Raw genomic sequence first — 22,433 nt, 5'->3', positions numbered from 1 at the left:
AAAATAACAAAGAATGTGACACCCATGGGCAGACTGAACGTTTGTGGGTTCCATCCCTTGAGTGTGAGGACCTATTGATCTCTCAGCATTACCTCCTGTGATTTCTTGTACCTCACTCTTTTCCTTCCTACTTATTCATTCCTTTGTAGCCAGTTTTATATCTTGCTTTCTGTGATAGAAATATCTTAAGATTCAAGTCTTAAAACTACAAATATAGAACTATGTATTAAAAATGAACAACAGTAGAAAACATAGAAAACTACAGGAGTATAATTAGGGCTTGTTATTTATTTGTGTATATATATGTATATATATATTTATATATACACATATACATACACACACATATATGTTTTTTAAGACAGGGTTCCTCTTGTCCTGGAACTCACGCTGTAGACCAGGCTGTTCTTGAACTTAGAGATCTGATGACCTCTGTCTTAAGAGTACTGAGATTAAAGGTATGTGCCTGTCTTCTAAGACATTTTAATTGATCAGAATGTTTCCCAGTGTCCTGAGCTTTTTCTCTCTACTTAGAACACTTTGACAGTCCTAGAATCTTCTGGAACCCACAGTGAGGGATACACAAGTATGGACTTACTGTATTTACCTCATAGTGAATCTGTTTTGGGGGAAAACAGCTATGTATACCACCATAGCTCTTCACGTATTGGAGATGAAAGCTAATGCAGTAAGGTGGACAACTTTAAAAGCATAGATATTGGGAAGCAGGAAAGACTAACAGCTATGTGTATTAGCAAGATGTACAATGACAGGCATTAAAGATCGCAAGTAACCTACAGACACATATTTAAGCATTACTATGAGCGCCGGCTAGCTTGCATTTAAGATTATGCTGTCATAAGAAACAGCTTTCTCCTTAAAGGGGGTAAGAGAGAGTTTAATCTGGAGGTGACCATGGTCTGGGAACACAGCTGTAGGTAACTTCATATTTCATGTTTAAATGAGACACCAGTTTCATGAGGCTTTTATAGTAACAGAATAAAGAAAGTCATAAATTGAGGTAAGAATCTTTCTAAGCACCAGTGGAAATATTAAAGCAGAGAAATTTCTGCTATAGGCCTCACACTGTTGGGCTCTGGGGTTGATGGACGCTCTCAGTATATAACCATTCCTAACAGTCCAGAGTAGGGTAGGCCACAAACAGAAAATTTTGCTCACAATTGCGTTTCTATACCCTAGAAATGATTTGAAAAATACACACTCCTGTAATGACAGTATTGAGGATTCTCTGAGACATCCTTTGTCCATGGGGGGTGGGAAGATTTTGATGCAAAACTAATACAAAATCAGCAAATCAAAAGAGAAACAAACATTCCTTAGACACTCATTCTACAAATAGAATGGAAAAGCATAAAGTGTTATCAGAATTTATCGTCAAGCAATAACATGTTTTCGATAGAATGACAGTGTGTCCAATACCCATTCCATCACTATACCTGGTCCTTCCCCATCTGTCGTTACAGGAGATTAAGACCACAGATGGATGTACAAAGTGACTCGTATGGAGGAATGGGAGACGCCTTCTAAACATTAGACTCTTGGAAAACAGGATGCAGGTACTGTGTGGAAGAAAAGATTTGATTTTTTTTCTTTCCTTTTTTTTTTTTTTATATTTTTAAATCAGTTTGCTTCAGGTCAGCCATTCATTTTGATCCTTGAATCAGTGATATTGCTCTCACAGTGGGAAACATCCTGCCAGTTTCTATTCACTTGGCTGAAATGATGTGTGAAATATGCAAATGAGACCATAATTGTGTATGCCTTCAGAAAACACTTTTTTTTTTGGGCCACTCAGGCCTTGCAGGTCTGACATCTAACATGTCTTTTGGGTTTAAAAAATTCAGCATCGCAGTGTACTTTCCTGGAGACTGTATTTCTTCATCTTTTCCAGCTTCTTGACCCTGCCTGAACTTAGCTCCCGCAGCTTTTTCCTCCTCCTCCAAGCCAGCAGCCACAGATTGAATCTCTATTGAGTGGCCTTGGCCTCACTCCTTAATGGCTACAGACCCCTGAGCTCTCCCAGAATAATCCTGCCTTGCAGTCCTTCACTACAGATGCGAAGTTTCTTTGTGCTGGGAAGGTACCACGTTCAGACAGGGGTGCTAGGAAGGAAGCGAGCCTCCAAGCTTCACTCCCTGCTTCCTGAGCTTTTTCTGCTCTTGACCTCTCTGGTCACTGTCCCTCCTTGGTGCAGAATGGCTCTCACGCTTACATAGTTCATGTCTCCACTCAGAGGGTCTTCAGTGAACCATGTGTCTACTATTCATCCTGTCCTCTCTAACCTTACACTGTCTATCATTTTCTCCGAAGAGCGTCCCTCTTCAGTCTGGGTCTCCTGCGGAAGGTGAGGAGTGGGCTAATTTTGCTTCCGTGTGCCACCTAGAACCTAGTCAAACACGTAACACATAGAACGAATGAATCAATGTAATTTTGAAGCTTAAAACGCTGTATTCTTCAGTAAGTGGAGCACAACAAAGTATTTTATAAGAATGAGCTGCCACTCAGGACTGGAGAGGAAAGCGCATGTCAGAGAATTCTGTGTGGGAAACATTACGCTTCTTTTCTGCCCTTTAAAAGCTGGGGTACCTGTTCATGCTGTGACCAGTAGCTTCTCAGAATCAGCTCCAAATACAGGAGGGAGGAGCTTTTCTTCTCTTACTGTTTTGGCAGCGGCCTATGATGTTCAGGGGATATGAGCTGAGATGGTATAGAGTGTTTCTAATGGGATGGCTCAGTGGTTAAGAGCACTGGCTGCTCTTCCAGAGGGCCTGGGTTCAATTCCCAGCTCACCACTGTTTGTAATTCCAGTTCCTGGAATTCTGACAGCTTCACACATACACATGCAGGCAAAATGCCAATGCACTTAAAATCAAAATAACTAAAGAAGCCTGTCTTTGAGAGATATCAGCTTGGTGGTTGAAAGCCACCTCTCAGCTGTCCCAAGACAAGAGTGTCTCATCCTGTCTGGGTTTGTCGTAGTTGTCTGTCCATTTAGACAGGCCAAAGAATGCAGGAAAATCAAGTTTAATACGAAATTGTTTTACAGTAAAGACTAAAATGTCCATTTTAACTTGTAATTTTTGAACATTATACTATGTGCCCTATGTCCCTCTGTGTTCTTAGTTCTTAGGTTAGTCTCAGTGTGTGCATATGTATATGTGTACTCACACACACACACACACACACACACACACACACACACACACGGAATTATATTACCTTAGTATCCAGATTTAAGCTGACACTAGTGATGTCCTATTTTATGTCCTTTTATAAATAGCCCCATTACTTGATATTTTTGAGAACAAAGATTGATAATGACAAAAGTACCATTGTTTGTGCTGCCACTTACAGAATACTGTGTCAGCTGCTAAATCCTTCATACATATATACATAATTATGTATGAGCATATACACACATATATGTATATACATATTCATGTATGCATATCTATATGTACATACACATATTTATACAGATATACATATATGCACATATATACATATACATACACATATCTATCTATTTATCTATAAATATACATATACACATGCATGCACACATATACATGCATATATACATATGTATAGACATACACACATATGTATATATATGCACAATTATACACACACACACACACACACACACACACACACACACACATATATATATATACTATTTAATCTTTTTACTCCTTGAGGTCTTGGGTATTTCTTGTTTTGTCTACCCATTACAAATATTCCTGTCCCCCAAAGCTCCTTTGAGGAAACTCTCTTGCTTCCTCTAGTTTTGAGGATACAGCCCAGTTATGATCCCCTAGTGTCTTGACTGTCAAGATGAGCATGTGACTGAGATATAGGTGAATAGACATATCTCTGAGAGGTTATTTTATCTCAGGAATCAAACAGCTACTAAATAGCCACACTGGGGGAATTGACTCCAACCATATTCCTGTCAGTGTGCTGTACTGTGTCCTGACATTCCATAGTCATGATTGGTCAACCACTCTTCCCAGTCAAACCAGTTCTTGAAACTACAGCAGGGGAATGCACATGCCATATTTTTTATTAGGGCACAGCTTAGACATTTATTAGACTTTATTAGACTTTCACTTGATTTTTTTTTTGGTTGTATGATTAGTGCTAGAGCATCAGGTGGGTTGCATTGTGTGTGTGTGTGTGTGTGTGTGTGTGTGTGTGTGTGTGTGTGTGTGTGTGCTAACTCCAGTGGAACAGAGGTGGCTGTTCTGAGCTTTGTGCTGAGAAGGCACTAGCTACTTTCTATACCGCTGTGACCAAAGGCTTGAGAAGCTGCAGCTTATACAGGAGAAAAGCTTTGTTTTAAATTACGGTTTGAGAAGATGCAGTCCAACATGACAGTCGGACTGGGAGGCTCACTGATCACCGTGCATTTGCTAGGTCTCATTGTTAGGAAGCAAAGACTGGACAGGAGGTGGGTCTGGGTCTATTGTCCACTCCAGGAAGGCTTCATCTTCTAGACGTTGCACAGCCTCCCGAAACATTGCCACCAGATGATAATCAGGAGCCCCCGGAGGACATTTCACATTCAAACCATAGCTGAAGCCTTCCCCTGGGCTAGCAGGAAATGGAAATATGGAAAAAAGTTATTAAATGTATTAAAAAATACTGAACTACATTTGAATTATGTTTTGGAAATAGGAAATTCCATGTTTTTCTTTCTGGAGCATGCTGAACTGAGGACTTTTCACTTGGTCAGTTCAGAGTATTTCTGTCATGAGCTCATCTGTGAGTGTCAAGCTAAGCTCAATAGCCGTTCAGTTCAGGGCAAAGACATCTTTTAACAACCCCCTTCTTTTACAATGTGCTCAGACAGTGTTACCCTACAATGACAGGAACAGTGACATCACCTGCATTTAGATTCTGGAACTGAATCATTTGTGGGGATCACTCTTTTGGGCAAGAGGCACGCTAAATCAGAGTCGCTTTAAAAAAATTGTCATGTGCTGGCATTGTTGAACCTTTTTAAGCAATTGCATTTAGACCTCGAATTTTGTTGGTTGAGGGAGGGGGCGGTGGGGGTATCCATTTCCTCCAACTCTGGCCCAAGTTACTTAGCAATGGCCAGCTCAACTATGCGCCCACCATATTGTTTTGCGTGTTTGACCAGAACATTGACAGATTAATAGGAACGGTAAATAGCAACAACTGCAGGGGCCCAGTGTGAGGCAGCAGGATTGACTGCTCTAGACTTCGCTGTGTTTGCTCAGAGGAAGCCGAAGCAAAGGCCTGCTGGGACGAGGTGAATCGGGTCATGGACATTGTTTCTCATCTCTATAGAAAACAGTTGTCTTCTCAATGGAAGATGGCTTCTTCTGAGTCTACATGATTGTACTGACAAGAAGGAGACATTTGCCATTGCAGGGTGCTGGCTAAATCGCACACAAATGAAAAGGCCACATGAAAACTTCAAACGGATGGAATTCCTTCCTTTTGACTTTCGTTGAAGGAGAGAAACTAAAGAAAGTTTGTCCTGAAGGTCTCTAAACCTTTACCTACTCTGCTTACTCCCACTGTTGAATGTTTAGAATTTCCTGAAGTTTCAAAATGAGCCAGCTACCTTCCGTCCCCCTGAGCCACGAAGATAGATCCTTGGGCATCTAAAGTCATCTCTGTTGACTTTACAAACTCTGGCTTAGGGGGAAGATGACTCAGTTTTGTTCTCTGATTTATAGAGATGAGATATATTAGAAACCATGGGGGGAAGTTTCCTTGGGCAAACTTAACTAGAAGTGGTGGATCAATTAAAGCTAAACGTGTATTTCTGGTTGACAAATTCTTTGAGCATCAGTGATTTGGCATCTCCACACTGACCCAGTTCTTTACGGCACAGCTTATTCCCAGTAAAATTGTCTGAAAGCATCCACGCAGAGTTTGATTAGTCACTCCTGGTCCATGCAGAGTTTGATTAGTCACTCCTAGTCTGTCTGTCCCTGCCCCATTGTGTATGTGTAGGCACGCATTTGTGTGCATAGATAAATAAATCTTGCTTTAAATCTACTAGACACTCTTCTTGAGCTAGCAGGCAGGAAGGGAACTGGATGACATTTGCATCCCTTTTGGTGGCTGTAACTCTGCTCTGTGGTGTCTGAACAGATGCTGCTTTCTGACCCTTGTCTTACATGTGATCCCTTCTCTCTCTTTACTCCTTGACTCTCTCTGTTCTTCCTTCCCTCCTCTTAGCATGGAAGCATTGTTTATAGTGGTGTCAGAAAACATTTTAGCTCTCATAAGCTTCTAAATGGGGGGAAAATCGAGAATTTGCTATTCATTGTTGAATAGTATCTGTATCCACCAGGTTACAGTGTGAGTCAGTCAGTCATAAGGTGTCCACTGTCATTTTCTGCTGCCCAGTTGTGTCTGGACTAGAGGTCAACAGAGGCTCTCCCTTATGCCTGACACCTGAGTTGGGTTGCTTCAGAGCTTCTGTTAATCTGAAACTGTCACCCAGCATTTCTACCCACAGTCTTTCTGTGTGCTGTAGACTTCTTCACAGTCTGTTGGTCTCCAGGTAAAGGGCTCTCTCAGGCAGCGGCTGATGGCTTTGAGAAGAATTCTTCCCAGCCAAGGAGCAAGCTTCATTGTTTTTAATTACTTATGGTGGAGTTAGAGCATGCCATGTTAAAAATTCTATTGCTGATAGCAACCAGAAGCTTCCCCAGGTTCAAGGGAAGGGGGCAAAGATGGCTCCTTTTCTTAGGAAGAATTCAAGGCCTTATTCTACAATTACAGTACAGTTTGTGAGGGAAGAAACTTGAATGTGTTGGGTGACATTGCAGGAAGTGCTTGAGCATGACCCTCCTCTGGTCACTCAATCTCAGCACGATGCAGACCCCTGAGAAGTCTTCCATCTTTGACCTCAGGCATCCTCTTAGTACGGCTTCAGACCAAACCCAGTGCCGCTTTCCTTCAGTGCACCCTGAAACAAGCTTCCATTGCATGCCTCTTCCCTTCTTAAAGGTGAGGTCAAATATGCTGCGTGGTAGAAGCACCTGCCAAGTGTGAAGACTTTGAGATACCATCAGGCACACGTGTCACCAAATGGCTTTCCAATTTCTGTATGTCTTCCATTTTAAAGCGGGTTTTAATCCTTACTGAAAACCTCTAGGAACCCTAGACTGGATGAGGAATGAAAGACTTGGGTTTTAGTCCTCAGCTCATCACTAAAGAGAGAGGCCTAGGTAGATCATTTCTCTCATTGCATTCTCTTTGAGGGCACTTATGATTTCCAGTAGTCCATTTTTATGGCTTTTGCACATGGGCCAAATCTATGCACAAGCTGAGATATTCATGGTGTGTTTCATAATCCTAAACAAAAACAAGTGACTTTAGGTATGTAATGGTGCGTGCTTAATTACCACTGGCTGAGCTTTCCATGTTGGTGGAAGTGTGTAATAAATATGGGGCGACCCTATGCAGCCGTTGAGCATCCTGACTTGTCGCTGGGTTCTTATGAAGGGTCTTGACTTTGTGCATTAGATACATCGACGAACCACTTCGAGCATCTACCTTAAACACAGCTTTAGATTACGAGGCCAGGAGTTCTGTCCGAGGATCTCTGCTGCGGTGCTATTTGTCCTTACCCAATAATGAGAACCACCTGCAGTTTTCAGTAGTAGAACATCCTATAACCTACAGTACACGTGGGCAATGAAAAGCAGGGTTCTCTAAAAACACGTTTGCATGTAATTTGCATAAGTTAATTTAAATATGTAAAAAAACTTAAGCCTAGAAAGAAGAATAGGCAGGGGCTGATTGAAAATAATCATATAGCCGTTGGGAGGGATGTCTTCCTTTTCTTTATTAAAAAGGATTTATTTATTTTTAAAGGGCATGTGTACCTGTCTGTGCAACTCTTTCTCTCTGTGGGTCTGTCTGTGTATGTTTCTCTCTGTGTATGTGTGTCTTTGTATCTATATGTATGTGTATCTCCCCCCCCCCCGTGTGTGTGTGTGTGTGTGTGTGTGTGTGTGTGTGTGTGTGTGCACATGCGGCATGTGCTTACAGAGGTCACTGGATCCCCCTGGGGCTGGAGTTCCAAGGTCTCTTTTTGAGCAGTATGTTATTGTAACTACTGAGACATCTTTCCAGCTCATCTTTCTGCTTTTTAAAACTCTAATGTGCATTATGTGCGATCTTCACAGTCAGGAAAGGAAATGGACGGTATGAATAACTTGCCTTACATGACATCGTCTTCTTATTAGTACCTTGTCCAAAAGGAGGCTCAGCAGGCTAATGCCTTCCTGAGTTTCATTCACCCAAACACTAGTAGCTGCTGTCCTGCAGTCAGTCGTCTCTCCATCCCCAATTCCTCTGATTCCAATTCTCACGCTGAGGACTAGCTTCGAGATCCTAGAGGGTGGATGGGGCTGAGAAGGACAAAGGCATCTGGGAGCTCTGGTCTGATCTTTCAGTGGCTGTGGGAACTTGTAGCTATTCGGCAGCCTCAGGCCTCCATGTGGCCTCCTGCTTAAAAGACCTCAAATCCAGAGGCTGTTGACTGGATCTTACTTAAGTAAGCTGTCTTGCTTTGCAAGAACGTTAAAGAATTACCATGAAAGTGCTGCCATCTGTAGCGCAGCCATCTTGCAAGGGGCTTATTTCGGTCTCATCTCAAGACTTGCCTGTTAGCTTTTCAAAAAGCACAAACTGAGTTTGGAATCTCAAGATAATTTTCTCTTAGAGTGCCTGACCCGACACCTCCTCCAACCTCCATCCCCATAGGGTTTGTCCTGTATCCAAACCTGTCCAAGGTTTGACAATCTGGGCTGTGTGGGCAGAAGTGGGAGAACATTACAAAGTGGCTTCTGCCCCCTGAACCTTAAGAATGGAAGAGATTGCCATTTAATTAAGAGTAAGATAAATGTAAAACTCTGATCCAGGGAAGGACTGCAGGCTACAGATTGTAGGTAATTTGCATTAAGACGGTTGCTTATTCAATTGCCATCCATGGAAATAATAATCACATGCCTCAGCGTTTGCAAATCTGGACAATAAATAGCTTTTTAAACTTATGGAGAACAAATGGCCTAGTTGGCTCCTCTGAAAATATGAAAATGTCAGCTTTTTGTGTTGTCTGTTTATTATATCCAATTATTTAAAAGGAGGCGTAATAAAAACAGGAAGTAACAGACTGTCAAATAATAAATGGCATTCAGTGTAACTACTTAGTGCACTGTATTGATGGGCTAGGGTTCATTCTCTTAATGCAGTAAGGTGCTTTCTAGGCATATGCTATAGAAAATGACTTATTTTGTTTTTGTTAAACTTGGGGTTGGTGTCCATTATCTTTTGAAAAAGATACACCTGTTTAGAAGTCAGTCGGTGTCCCAGTAGAAAAGAATCTAGCTTTCTTGGGTATTTTTTTTCTAATGATATCAGAGTCAAGTGGTAGGTACCCCAAGAGGGGTTCCAGATTCTTTTGTCTCAGAATAAGGAATTGAACATAAATTCCTTGCTTAGAAGCAGGAATATTTGCACAGCATGGCTTTTTTTAGACAGACTCTATTCACGCATGTGGTATCCATCCATGTGGTCTCTTAGATTTCCACCTGGAGCTGTGCATTTTAATATTATAATGACCCCAGGGTACCTTCAGACACTCTGGAGTACCTCTGAGCCTGAGACAGTGGCTCCATGGCTCCAGACTGTTCTGGTTGGCCTCAGCAGGTGTACAAGGGTTCCCTCCTCTTTGCCAACTGCTTTTCTTCATATGCTAATTTTATGGCCTTTATTATATGGTCTTCTGGACCTCACTTGAGATTGGTCTTCTGCCTCATATAGAGTGGAGTGACCAAGCTGATGACTAAATACTTCTTATACAGAGAAAAAGAGAAAAATCTCTGCAAAAATATACAATGCAAACCCAAGCTCAAATCTACTAAAACTTCCAGGATATTGACTTCATCAGTAATACGTTATGATGTTACGAATTAGGAAAACTTGATCTCAGCATATATGAAATTCCCTGTTATTAAAAGGCAAATATTATTTTGAATTATATATGGCAGTGGAGTGTCATGGTCTTGCTAAGGCTTAGAGCTTTAAATCTCCTATTTTTGTACTGTCCAAATGAGGAGTGTTTGGGCCCTAAGGCCCAAAAGGCCCAGGAGGTCCAAGAGGCAATATAGTAGAGAGTGTTGGGGGACATATAGAAGACAATCCCTTGTGTATAGTAGTCTTTGTGGGACAAAGAGTGACCCCCCAAATTGAACTAGCATCTGAAAGTTCCACAGAGGAAGCAGGGCCCCTGAAAGGAATGCAGGAGGCATGTTTCAGTGGGCCCAGCAACTTATTTATTTGATGTGCTGTGTGTTCATATGTGTGAACATAAGCAGGGACACATGCACACATGTGCCTAGGTAGAGGCCAGAGGCCAACACTGGGCGTCTCTTTCTCAGTTGTTCTTTACCTTATTTTCTGAGTCTGGTTCTCACCAACCACCAGGACCAGCTCTCCAGCACTGGCCCACCTAGCTCACCTAATGTTGCAGCCATCGAAGGGTAGAGCCAGATCCCCGGATCTCATGTCTTTGAGGCTGGTTCACCCATGCCCATGCCAGCAGGGCCAGTTTTACTGTGTTCTCAGTAGAGGCGCAGGGCCACTCTCCCAAGTGCTATAGCTGGCGAGGGGCAGGAACAGCTCTCTAGCCTGCTATAGATGGTGAAGGCAAGGGAAGGAGAAACATCTCTCACTCGCTCATGACACTGCTCAGCAGACAAGTTGTGGGACCAGGTCTTCCACAGCCATGCCCTGATGTTTGCTCACCCATACCCCCACCACCATGGTCAGCTCTACTGTTGCGGCTGAGGTTTTAATAAACCCATTAGCTGTCCATTGCTCTTTAATGCATTTCATTCAAAGTCAGCCTCAGAGAACAGCAAACATTATCTCATAGTATTTTCTTTTTTTCTTTTTTCTTTTTTTGTTTTTGTGGAGGGGCTAGTTGTTGGCTAATACTACTGGTATTTCCAAACCAGTTTTTGTAACGGGTCCTCCTCCAGGTTTGGGGTTCTGCACATGTTTGCTTGCTTGTTCTAGTGTGAAAGAGGGGGACAAGCCTTGAAAGTTAAACATGATTATCTTTGCTGAGTTCATTTGGTAGAAGTGAGGTGTTATTCCTAGATTGTAGTCAAGGGGAGGCAATACAGGGTTCTCGGGAAGTATCTAAGAGGCTGAGCACCACAGACCCTTCAGGATACTCTCGTGACAAGTCCAAGGCTTTTTAATTGTCTCCTAAATCCCAGGTGTCCTTGAACTCTGTAGCTAAGACTGATCTGAATTCATGATCTTCCTGCTTTTGTCCCCCGAGGGCTGGTGTTTCAGGCACGTGCTACCACGCCCTGCCTGCTAAGACTTCTACGAAAAGACACAGGAACATTCCACAAACAGTGAAAGTGCAGGGGATTCTTTTGCTCAGAAGAAACACTATGGGTGTTGTAGGCTACCATGGAAATGTTTTAGGGTGGGTTTTGATTTTTTTTTTTTTTTTTTTTTTGTGGTGGCATCTCATTTTAGGAAATTTAGTTTTTCATTCCATCTCATATCTAAATTGAACAGGACTATTAAATCTCATGGTATACATTACATACAAGTACTACAGTGTACTTGGGCATCACGTTTTCTATTTTATCTTAATGTACTCTGTTTTTCTTTTCTACTCTCCCTGCCCTCATTCCATTCCCATTTCATTCTGTTCAGCTCTTTTCTGTTCCTTTTCCCGTTCCGTTCCACTCCCTTCCTCATTCCCCTTCGTACAGTTCCGCCTCTTTCTGTTCCGCCCTTTCCTGTTCTGCCCCTTCCTGTTCCGCTCCTTTCTGTCCTGTTCTGCGTTCTGCTCCGTTTCATCCTACTTTGTTCCACTCTGTTGCGTTCTAGTTTGTTCCACCCTGTTACCGTTCCACTCTGCTTTCTTTAAGTAACTGGTACTTCCATTCCATCTAGTTGACTTCATAATGGATCCCACGGCCACAACTACCAGATAAAAATGCTATTTAAGAAATATTCGGAATCGGAAGAGCAAAAGGTTAGAGGAAGAGGGAGAAAGACTTAGCTTGAGTGATGTTGAGACTTGAGGATCCAGACCAGTTGCAGTAATTAGTTAACTCCCAGTTTTGGAGCACTGTGTGCCGGGAACCATGCCAAGCTTTTAAGTATGGCGTTTGTTTTCTGTCTACTTTTCACAGTGACCCAGCTGTATGACCTTCATCTACAGCTGTATATCAAATGATTACAGAGAAAACTCAGACTCGTAGAATTTATCCTCTTTGCCTGTTCTCCCATAGATGGCAAGTGATATAATCAGAATTCAAACTTGCCATTAGTGGCTCTAAAGGCCCAGCTCTTGGCCACTGTCATAATCTTGCCTGTAATCTCGGCCTAGACCATAGGACATAAGAAACAAAGATGTCAAATTGCCAAAGTTAGGGCAGTCTCTAGGGGTGGGCTTTCAATGGTGGTGGAACATTGAGGTTACATTGCTATACAGCTTGTCTTTAAATAAACAATATTAAAACTGATGTGTGTGTGTGGGGGGTGTGGATGTGTGTCTGAGGTTATGTGTATATGAGTGCAGGAGCCTTCAGAAGCCAGAGAGGATATGTGAATCCCCTGGATTTGGAGTTACAGGCAGTTGTGAACCCTCTGATGTGGGTGCTAGAGACTAAACCCTGGTCCTCAGAACATGCAATTAAATGCTCCTAACCTCTGCACCATCTCTCCAACCTCCATGCAACCTTGTGTGTGTGTTTTCAGGGCACATTCTAGTTTGGGTTGATAGAAAAGGCAGAAAGCAATAATTTATTGTATATTGAGAAATTATGAGATTCTTCATATCCTGAGCATAGATAATATTTCTTCATCTGAACTCAGGCTGTGTTCTGTAGTTTATCAAGTGTGGAAGTTACTCTCAGCTTTCTAAATGATCTTTAGGAGGATTAGCATATTTGAATCCTTTTTTATTTTTAATTTTTATTGGATATTTTATATATTTACATTTTAAACATTATTTTGTTTACCGATCTTCTCCTCCTCTTACTCCCCTCCCCCTTCTTCTATGAAGATGCTCCCACTCCTGCCCACCCACTCCTACCTCATTGCCCTGGCATTCCCCTACACTGAGGAATCGAGCCTTCACAGGACCAAGGGCTTCTCCTTCTACTGACACCAGGCAATGCCATCCTTTGCTACATATTTGGCTGGAGCCATGGGTCCCTCCATGTATACTCACTGGTTGGTGGTTTAGTCCCTGGAAGCTCTGGGGTGGGGTCTGGTTGGTTGATATTGTTGTTCTTTCTATGGGGTTGCAAACCCCTTCAGCTCTTTCAGTTCTTCCCCTAACTCCTCCACTGGGGTCCTCATGCTCAGTCTGATGATTTGGAAACTACTTGGGTCTAGATTAAGCAGAAAAGCAAAAGGCATTAGGAATGAGATTATTTCTCTTTCAAAGATCCTAAATTTGCACAGCACTTTACAATTTTCGTATCTTACACACACACACACACACACGCTCACTCACTCTGTAGGGATTGAACCCAGGGCCTTAGCACATGCTAAGCAAGAGCTCTATCACTGAGCTATACCCACCTCCATCCACACACATTGACATTTGCATCTGAAGACAGCCTTGGGAGGAAAGAAAGCTAGATACTTCTATAAACAGCTTTCTATTTGTGGAAAGGAAAAGTCTGAAAGGTCCCAACGTATCATATGGAGGACCGGCTGGGGGTGACGTCATCCACCTGTCATCTCAGTTTTGTAGGGTAGAGAAGCAAAGCTCAGGCAAGCTGGATGATTTCTCTGAGCTCACCCAGAAAACAAGCGCAGAGTTGCATTCTTAGACTCTATTGTCAGTACTCTTTGTGCGGCTTCCAGTAGCTCCCGTGCCCCGAGTGTAAGCACAGACCCCAAGAATCCTCTTCTCCTGATGCCCACACATCTGTGAGCGCTATGGGAATGTCGCTCAGTGCAGTGTGTGTCTGGAAAGCAGTCTGCAGATTTCTCCAATCAGGAGACTATTGTTCAGCTTCTTAGGGGCCCTAACATTTCTGGGCTCTCATCTCTAAGCCCATGACATTGCTTATCCTCTGAAGTGGACAGTGTAGTGGTGTAGGAGTGTACTGTTAGGGGGACTATGAAGATTGTCATTCAAAGAAAGAAAACAGACATGTAGCCTGAGAAGAAAAGAGACCTAACTTCCTTGCCGGAGCAAAGTGGCTAGATTGCTGGCAGTCTTGTGCATTCTCCTCAAGTGTATATTTGAAATGACATATTTACGTACGTGTGTCTAAAATAAAACCTTACCATGATTCATTCAATAAAGCACAAAACTTTGTTTTCAGTAAAACCCTGTATTACTTCTTTTGGAAAGTTAATAAAAGGCAAAGATTTAAGTCAACTGGTGGCATCTCAAAACCCACAGGAGTAAAGAATTGACTTTATGGTGTTAAGACATGCAACAAATCTTTAACAGACTATAGATTATAAATAAAAAAAAATTGCAGTGGTCTCAGAAAGTGTCTCCTTATCATGCCTCTGCCTTGCTTTTCTCTTATGCTAAGCACACAGCCTTGTGAGAGGACCCCAGCTGAGTGCCAGTGACTTTGCATTCACTCTCACACCATCTCCAGGTTTTGCAGGATGTGACATTTACAGTTATGTTCACTTACAAGTATATTTAGTGGTAAATGTACAGATGGGTCTTCTTACAGTCTGTTTATAAATAGGTTGTTTATAACGCAAAACACATTTTCCTCATAGAAAAATGTCTGCCTGAAAATGTTTACCAAATGCTCAAACCTGGGCTTTCAAGCAGTTCATTTGTGTATGTAGGTTCAGAAACTTTGTGAGTGTGTCTATGTGTGTGTGTGTATGCATGTGCATAGATATATATGCATGTGTACATATAGGTATGTCTATACATGTATACAAATATGTATGTGTGTGTGTGTGTGTACTGTATATGTACAAAGTCACATATTCTAGTTCATGTGAAAACTCAAGGACAATCCTTGAGTTTTGGTGGGCCAGAGGGATCCACCTGCCTCTGTCTCCCCAGCACTAGGGTTACAGCTTTAGCTGTCACCCCTGTCTTATTTTAAATGTGAACTCTGAACACTAACTTCAAGGTCTTGTGTGTGCAGGACGCACACCTAATAAACAGAGATGCCCCCAGTCTCGAGGAGACTTTTAATGTGACACGGCCTCTTACATTGCTCAGAGGAGTATTTCTCTGTGCAAGAATTTAGTTATCCTGATACTGCAAGTTTCTGGCCTCAGAGCTGCAGCCTGAGCAGAGATGGTGTGGCAAGGGCCCAGGGAGAAGAATGTGAGCATCACTAGGCATGGCCTTATCATGGGCTAAAGAGGTGAATTTTTATGCTTTGGTAGCTCCCTAAGTCAGTTTCATTTTTTTCCCTTTCTTCTTCTTCTTTGTTGTCATAACTTAATTTTGTATTCACATTACATCCCAATTGTAGGCCCCTCCCTCTTCTCCCCCCAGTCCGGATTTTTACAAGTCCCTGCCCTATATCCTCTTTTTCCTCTCTGAAAAGGGGAAGCTCCACCACCCTACCCTGGGACATCTTGTCCCAGCAGGACTAAGAAGAAACTGCTTTCTTACTGAGGTTCAACTAGGCAGTCCAGGTAGTAGAAGGTGATCTAACGGCAGGTGACAGAGTATAGGACAGTCCATGCTCCATTGTTAGGGGACCCATATAAAGATCAAACTTTACATGTGACCTACAAGTGTGTAGAGGGCCCAGATCTAGATCCTGCATCCTCTTGGGTTGGTGGTTCAGGTTCTGTGAGCCCTCATGGGCCCAGGCTGGTTGATTCTGCAGTTCTTGGTACAGAGAGTCGCAGGCAAACATCAGGTGGAACTCAGGAAGTTGTGGAAGTGTGGGCTGGGGTGGAACTGAGTGAGCTGGAGGGGGTCAAAGTCACCACACGTTTCACTTTTTCTCTAGCTGTGAAGACGAGCTTAATTTTAAGCAGGTATTTCAGAAAGAGATACTTGGGTATAGAAAACCTGTCTGTGGATTAATGATGGTTTTATGCAAAGTAGCCCAAAGGTTGCTCTTGGATAGTGAACAGTTCAGCAGGTGTATTGGGTTGGGCGTTTGGTGACAGTTACAGACGGTTCCTGAGGACAACAGTCTAGGAAGTGCCTTCCTTCCCATCATTCTCTCCTTGCCTCTCCTTCCCACGGGGTGAGAGTTTTCTCTCCTCATTTTCTCCCACGGTGGCTCCTATGGTCAGTTGCCCATTTTATCCATCTCTGTTCTTGCTTCTCAGAAGATCTCTCAGAAGCCACTGTCATTCTAATCTTTCAGTGTGAAGGTGGCCGGCTTTGGTTCTCTGGGGAGATGGGTTCTGACAGTGAAAGGTGGTTCGTCTGTAACCACCTTGGTAAGCCACGACCGCACAGAGTCCTTTGATTCATCCAAGAACCTGGAAGTCAGCCTGCAATAGCTGTTAGAGGAGAAAGGATTAAAAACAAACAAACAAACAAAAAAGTGAATTCCCATGTATGTGCCGTGTACTTGTGTGAGCATGCGTGTAGGGTAGTGGTCAATGTTGGTTGTCTTCCTCATTTACACTCACCCTTCTTTTTTCAGACTGTGCCTCTCACTGAGCCTGGAGCTTATCAATTCAGCAAGAGGGGCTGACTGGCTCCTCCTGTCTCTGCCTTCTTATCACTAAGATTAGAGGTTCGAGCCAATCACCTGGCCTTTTTATATGAGTGTTAGAATGCAAATCCAAATTTTTATGCACGGCAAATCCTTTATTGAGACATATTTCTGACCTGAGAACTTATTTTTAAACACAGAGATTCCTGGTGGAGTTGAGAGAGCAGGGAATAAGGGCTATTTTGTAAGATCTCTCTGAACTCCATGCTTTCCCTGTGAGAACTCAGTCTGTTACTGAATGGAAATTTTTCTCAACCAGATGATTCCCAAAGAGTGAGACTTAGAGAGTAAGAAATGTGGCGACCTCACACATCCATTAAGGAGGCAGAACTCCTATTAGCCATTTTGTCTTCCCACACCCCAAGACCCTCTTTCCTGAATGTCTTTTTGGTAGAAAAGTTTTGTAGTGAATTCTTCAAAAACTTTTTTTCCCCCTTGAAAAAGAATGAGTCAGACAAACCAGAGTGTGTGGAGAGGGCAAGGCTCACCCCCTGTCCCCCCCCGCCCTCCCCCCGTCTCCGGATTCCCTACAGCCCTGTCTTCATGTGAAATGTCTCTTGATTAAAAAGCACAGACTCCATACGGACACTGAGCCTTTTCAGCTGGGACTGGGACCCCAAAAGTGGTTATTATGCATGGGTGTGCGGCTGGAATTAGATTTCTGTGGTCTTGACTTTAATGGCCCCGTCTAGATATGTGGCTAAGCTTTTGTTCTTTGTCTCAAGATGACTGGTCATTGGAGTTGTGTGGTTTTAATTCCAGCTGAAGGGCAGTTGGAGAAGAGGCAATAGAGCCTACTGATTTTTTTCTCTCTCTTGCTTAGTTACTGGGACTGCTATTTCAATATTTTCAGCTCTTGTTAAACAGTTGGAGTGATAGGAAATTGTTATAAGAGGTTTTTGAGAACAACATGAAACTTCTAATTTAAAAGTCCATGACACAATGGTATACAAAGAATAGATTTTTACATGTGCCTTAATCGCCTTTCCCAAAGGACAGAGTACACAAATGTGCAGTTCTTGGGAAGTGGAGGAAAGCATATTTTAATATAAAATTGTAGGTTCCTATCTGTGATCATCTGTTACTATGGCCACTAATTCAAATGCTAGAAAGACCAATGCATGTTTAGGCAACTTAACTTGATGTTTTTGACAGTATGGAAACTAAATATGTGTTACAAACAGACACAGGCAGATCCCATTTGGTGACCCAGGTGTCACAGCAGCTAGGCATTGTTGTGACAACCAGATGCGTTGCACAAAAGAATATAGCTTAGAAACAACAGTCTCGGTCAGGAGAGCAGGCAGGAGGCTGCAGGTCCTCATTGCTGTGGAAATGATGCTGAACTATATGGGGCTCATAGCTCCCTGTAGAATGAATACCAGACTCACTGTGTCCACATCTTTAAGCCACCATGAAAGGGGAAGATTATAGTTTGAGGACACAAGCATGAGAAAGGGAAAGTGTAGTTCTTAACAGAAGCACAACAAACGCCCACCAGGGACTTCTTTTATCAACTATGTTAAAAATTACTCCCCCCTCCTCCTTTGGGTAATGATAAAGAAATTTGGTTTTGTCTGCATGTCAGTTGGAATTATAAACTTCTAGATTACTCTTGATATTATCAGATGTTGTAGGTAGAAAATAAAAAGCAAATAGATAAAAGCATGTGTCCACAGGTTTTGTTTATTGATTTTAAGTGTATGCACGTGTGTTCATGTGTTTTTTTTTTTTTTTTTTTTTTTTTTTTTTTTTTTTTTTTTTTTTTTTGACACGGGCATGGGTGTTCATTTGTGTGCTCATGCACTCGGGTGAGCATGCATGTGTAGCTGGGAGACAACCTCTGGTGGCATCCTAGAGACAAGATCTCTTATTGTCCTGGAGTTCATCAATTGTATCAAACCAGCCAGCTATGGAGCCCTAGGGATGTTCCTGTCTCAGCTCGCCCAGGGAGTATAAGCCCATGTCAACATTCCTGGACTTTTAAAACATAGATTCTGGGAGCTGAATTTAGCTCTTCCTGCTTGTATGGAAAACACTTTATGGGGTGATCCATTCTCACTCCCCCCCAGCACAGTTTCCATGTTTTTAAAGCAACATGATTTAAGTTCCATGAACACAGTAGCTCTTTAGCACATAGTTATGTACAAGGTATTTGAGGAAAGTCCACAGAAGCTAAAAGAGACATTTGACTGAGTTTCCTTCCCTCCATGGTAGATGTGGACTAGGAAATACATTTTCAGGATAGTGATTGGGTCAAATATTTTCATTCTTCTGGTGAAATTCCCAAAGCAAATTCATTTTTTAAAAAAACGAGAGAAATAAAACCAGACAAGTTTCTGAACTGAGGGTTTTCCTAGGCTGCTCATTTATATGTGTACAAAACACTCTTAAATCAATTGGATGCTCTCAGGAGAAAAACAAATAGATTTAGATGGAATTGGGCAACTGACCCATTCTTAAGGTTTAATGATATACCTCAAGCTTTCAGCAATTAGTGGTTTTCATGGAAATGTAGGCTGTACCCTGTAAGCAGGCAGACATTTAAGGCATGGCCAGTGTTGATTTCCTTACAGTTTGTTACTAGTTCTTCCCTTATGGGTATAACAGGCTGATAATACAGCAAATATGACAAGTAATAAGTCAAAAGTCCTCCTCCTCACTTTCTCTGATAGGCAAGAAGACATTCTGTAAGACTATGGATTCTCGAGTTTCAATATTAGCATACTACATCACCCATAGAAAGATTTTTATACTAGCTTTTGTTTTTGATGGAGCTTGGGAGTTTTATCTAACCTCTAGATAAAGGACTTCAGAAACCTTCATAGACCATGAAGCTCAGTTCTAGAAATCTCTGTGTCACCAACTTCGAAGAGACAAGGACATTTTGGACAAGTGGGAGACAGTGCAGTGGTGACCCAAGGCTGGAAACTCAGTCTGTTCAAAGTAAAGGGATAGTGTAGATGAAAACCATTAAGGAACAATATCACTATCCTACAAAGCACGGATTCAAACTTTTATTTATTCATTTTTTTATTGGATATTCTCTACATTTACATTTCAGATGTTATTCCCTTCCCCCAATCCTATCCTTCCTCCCCCTCCCACTGCCTCCATGAAGGTGCTCCCACTCCCAATGGCCCTCTCCCACCTCAGTACCTTGGTATTTCCCTACACTGGGAAAATGAGCCTTCCCTGAACCAAAGGCTTCTCCTCCTGTTGATGCCAGTGAATGCTATCTTCTGCTGCATATGAATGCAAACTTTTAAGCACAAATCTTCTAAGTCAAAACTCATAACATCAAATATATTTCAGTAGCGAGAAGGGCATAGAATGAGAAAGCCAAGGAACTCACCAAACTAAAGACTAAGCTAGAAATGTAGGGAAAATGCCATGGTTGACTAGAAGCTGCCCCTTGTGAGCTGGTGAAGGAAGGCATTAGAGTGGGAAAAAAAATAGACTCTTTCAAAGAAAAACAAGAGGAGTCTCAAAAATCCATAAAGGAACTTAAGGGATAATTGAAGACACAGAGGAGTAAGACAAACACAGCTTCTGCTTTGATAGTCTCTGGATAGAAGAGACCAGATGCCCCTTCCAAAGGTGAACCAGTTTTGAGACTGGCAGGCCTGGCCTAAGTCAAGCCTACAGCTTTTGGATGACTCAAATCTAGTAGTAGGTATTGGTGAGACACTGACACCTTTAAACGGACCACGAGGAGGGAGAATCCATTTGTCACTCTGAAAGACCCAGGGGGTCAGTGCTTGGATGCCATCTTGAGAGAGTCAGACTGATAGCCAGGGGGACGGCTCAGTGGGTAAAGTACTGGCTAAGCAAGGATGAGGACTTTAGACTGGATTCCTAGAACCCATGTAAAACCAAGCATGGTACCGCTGTCTGCAGTCCCCAAGCTAAGATGGCGAGGTGGGAGGTAAACTTGGGAGAAGCCTGGCCTAGGCAGTGATGAGTAATAAAAGCCCTTGTCTCAGAGTGGAAGGCGAAGACTGAAACATGAGGTTGTTCTCTCACCTTCCACATGTACACCTGCCCTCTCTGAGATTTAAAAAAAAAACACCCAGAAACCCACTTCACCCCAAACTCCCAGTTACATTGAAGGCTTATGTTGTGTGACATATTCCTGTGGTGTGAGTAAGTATCTATTCACTCTAGACAGGAAGCTGAAAGCCCAAAGTACAGATATCGCCAAAGCCCAACTTGGTTAACCCATGAATTTTATTGCAGTTACTTACAGAAATATAAGTGAAGGGTTCCTCATAGAGCTGAAAGGGATCAAGGCTGGATTAACAAAGCCTAACCCAGTGTGGGTGTCAGCCACCAAAGTTGTGTGTTCACTGCACAACCTGCAGGCTGCTCTAAAGGTTAAAAAGTGTCCTTTGCAGGCAGTTCAGTTGGTTTTAGTCTTTCCAGGCAGTTTGGCTGATCTCTGTTTCTCTAGGCAGTTCAGATGGTGGGTACTTCTAGGCCGCTTGTCTTGTCTCAGTAAGTCTTATTAGTACTAGTGCTTGGGTAGGGAGGGGCCTAATGGATCTAGTTAGTTTCAGGGACTTCCTGAAGCTGTTTTTAGTTGTTTACTTTCTGAGCTTCAGGAACTTCCCCTCTGGATGAAATGTTTCACCTCCTTGTAAACATCTTGTGTCTTAATGAGCTTCCCTCTAAGATGGAAGGTTTTGAATTAGAGGGAACACAAGACCCAGGGAATAACAGTAGGTCTGGGAGCTTCAACTTATCATAGCTGCCACAGCTTCAGGGTGAGGGATGCCCAGAGAGCCAGTTACAAAGAGCAGGAGGAAGTTGAGGGTGAGGGACCTGGCCAGGTGGAAAAAGTACACAGGGACAAAGGACAGATAGCCTTACCCTTGGTAGCTAGGAACAGATCTCATCAATTGCAAATAAATGCAAAGTGGTGAGCTGAGGCTATAAGAAGGGAAAAACAAACAAACACACACACACAACAGAGTCACCTGTCATTTATAGATGTAGACCCCAAGAAGTCTGTGGTTCCAGCCACATTTCTCCGTAAGGTGATGAGTACCCAGGTGGTCTTGAACAGGACTGATTTCACTGTTGTGGGATCAGATGCTATTTGTCTCAAGTAGTACCAGGTAGGGAAGGTGGAGAACCTCCCCAGCCTTTAGTCTGCAGAGCTAAGTGTGACCAGCAGAGGTCTCTGGTATGTAAAGAAGGAAGCCTACCACGATGAAGACAGCTCTGGGGACCTCAGATCAATGCCCATCTACAGACAACAACAGCATAAGCTACAAGATCAACTGACTATCCTAAGCTCCGTGAATGTAACACTGTCCCCAGCTTAGAGGCTCACTGCCCTCTTTTTGGGACCCTTGTGGTTTTCCATGGCCAAGTTTTACTGGAGTTTCAGCAGGATTTTAAATTATTTTTTAACAATTCTATTTTTTTTAAATTATTTTTTAAAATATTATATTTCACTTATCACTCCCCATTGTACATCTACCTAATTCTGTTTACATTTTAAAAAATATTGAGCAGGGCCTCTCAGAGGACAGCTATCCACTGGACTGAGTAGGGGACCCCTATGGTTGAATCAGGGAAAGGTTGGGAGAAGCTGAAGGGAAGGGTGACCCCATAAGAAGACCAGCAGTCTCAACAAACCTGGACTCCATGGAACTCCCAGAGACAGAGCCACCGACC

At 42.6% G+C, this 22,433-nt stretch overlaps 1 protein-coding gene across 1 annotated transcript in view; it reads left to right on the top strand.

Annotated features, from left to right (window-relative positions):
• Positions 1-6,885: 6,885 nt before the first annotated feature.
• LOC308434941 (uncharacterized protein C12orf42) overlaps positions 6,886-22,433 on the top strand; it is a gene marked incomplete at both ends in the record, with an annotated part of 139,787 nt that continues 124,239 nt past the window's right edge. Inside the window, one exon of the mRNA XM_080935386.1 lies at positions 6,886-7,020. Within this exon, the coding sequence (XP_080791512.1) occupies positions 6,886-7,020 (135 nt within the window). The remainder of the gene's footprint in view (positions 7,021-22,433) is intronic.

Source organism: Micromys minutus (assembly GCF_963924665.1).
Source record: "Micromys minutus genome assembly, chromosome: 22".
Taxonomy (NCBI): Eukaryota; Metazoa; Chordata; class Mammalia; order Rodentia; family Muridae; genus Micromys; species Micromys minutus.
This window is presented reverse-complemented; position numbering and strand designations above follow the sequence as displayed.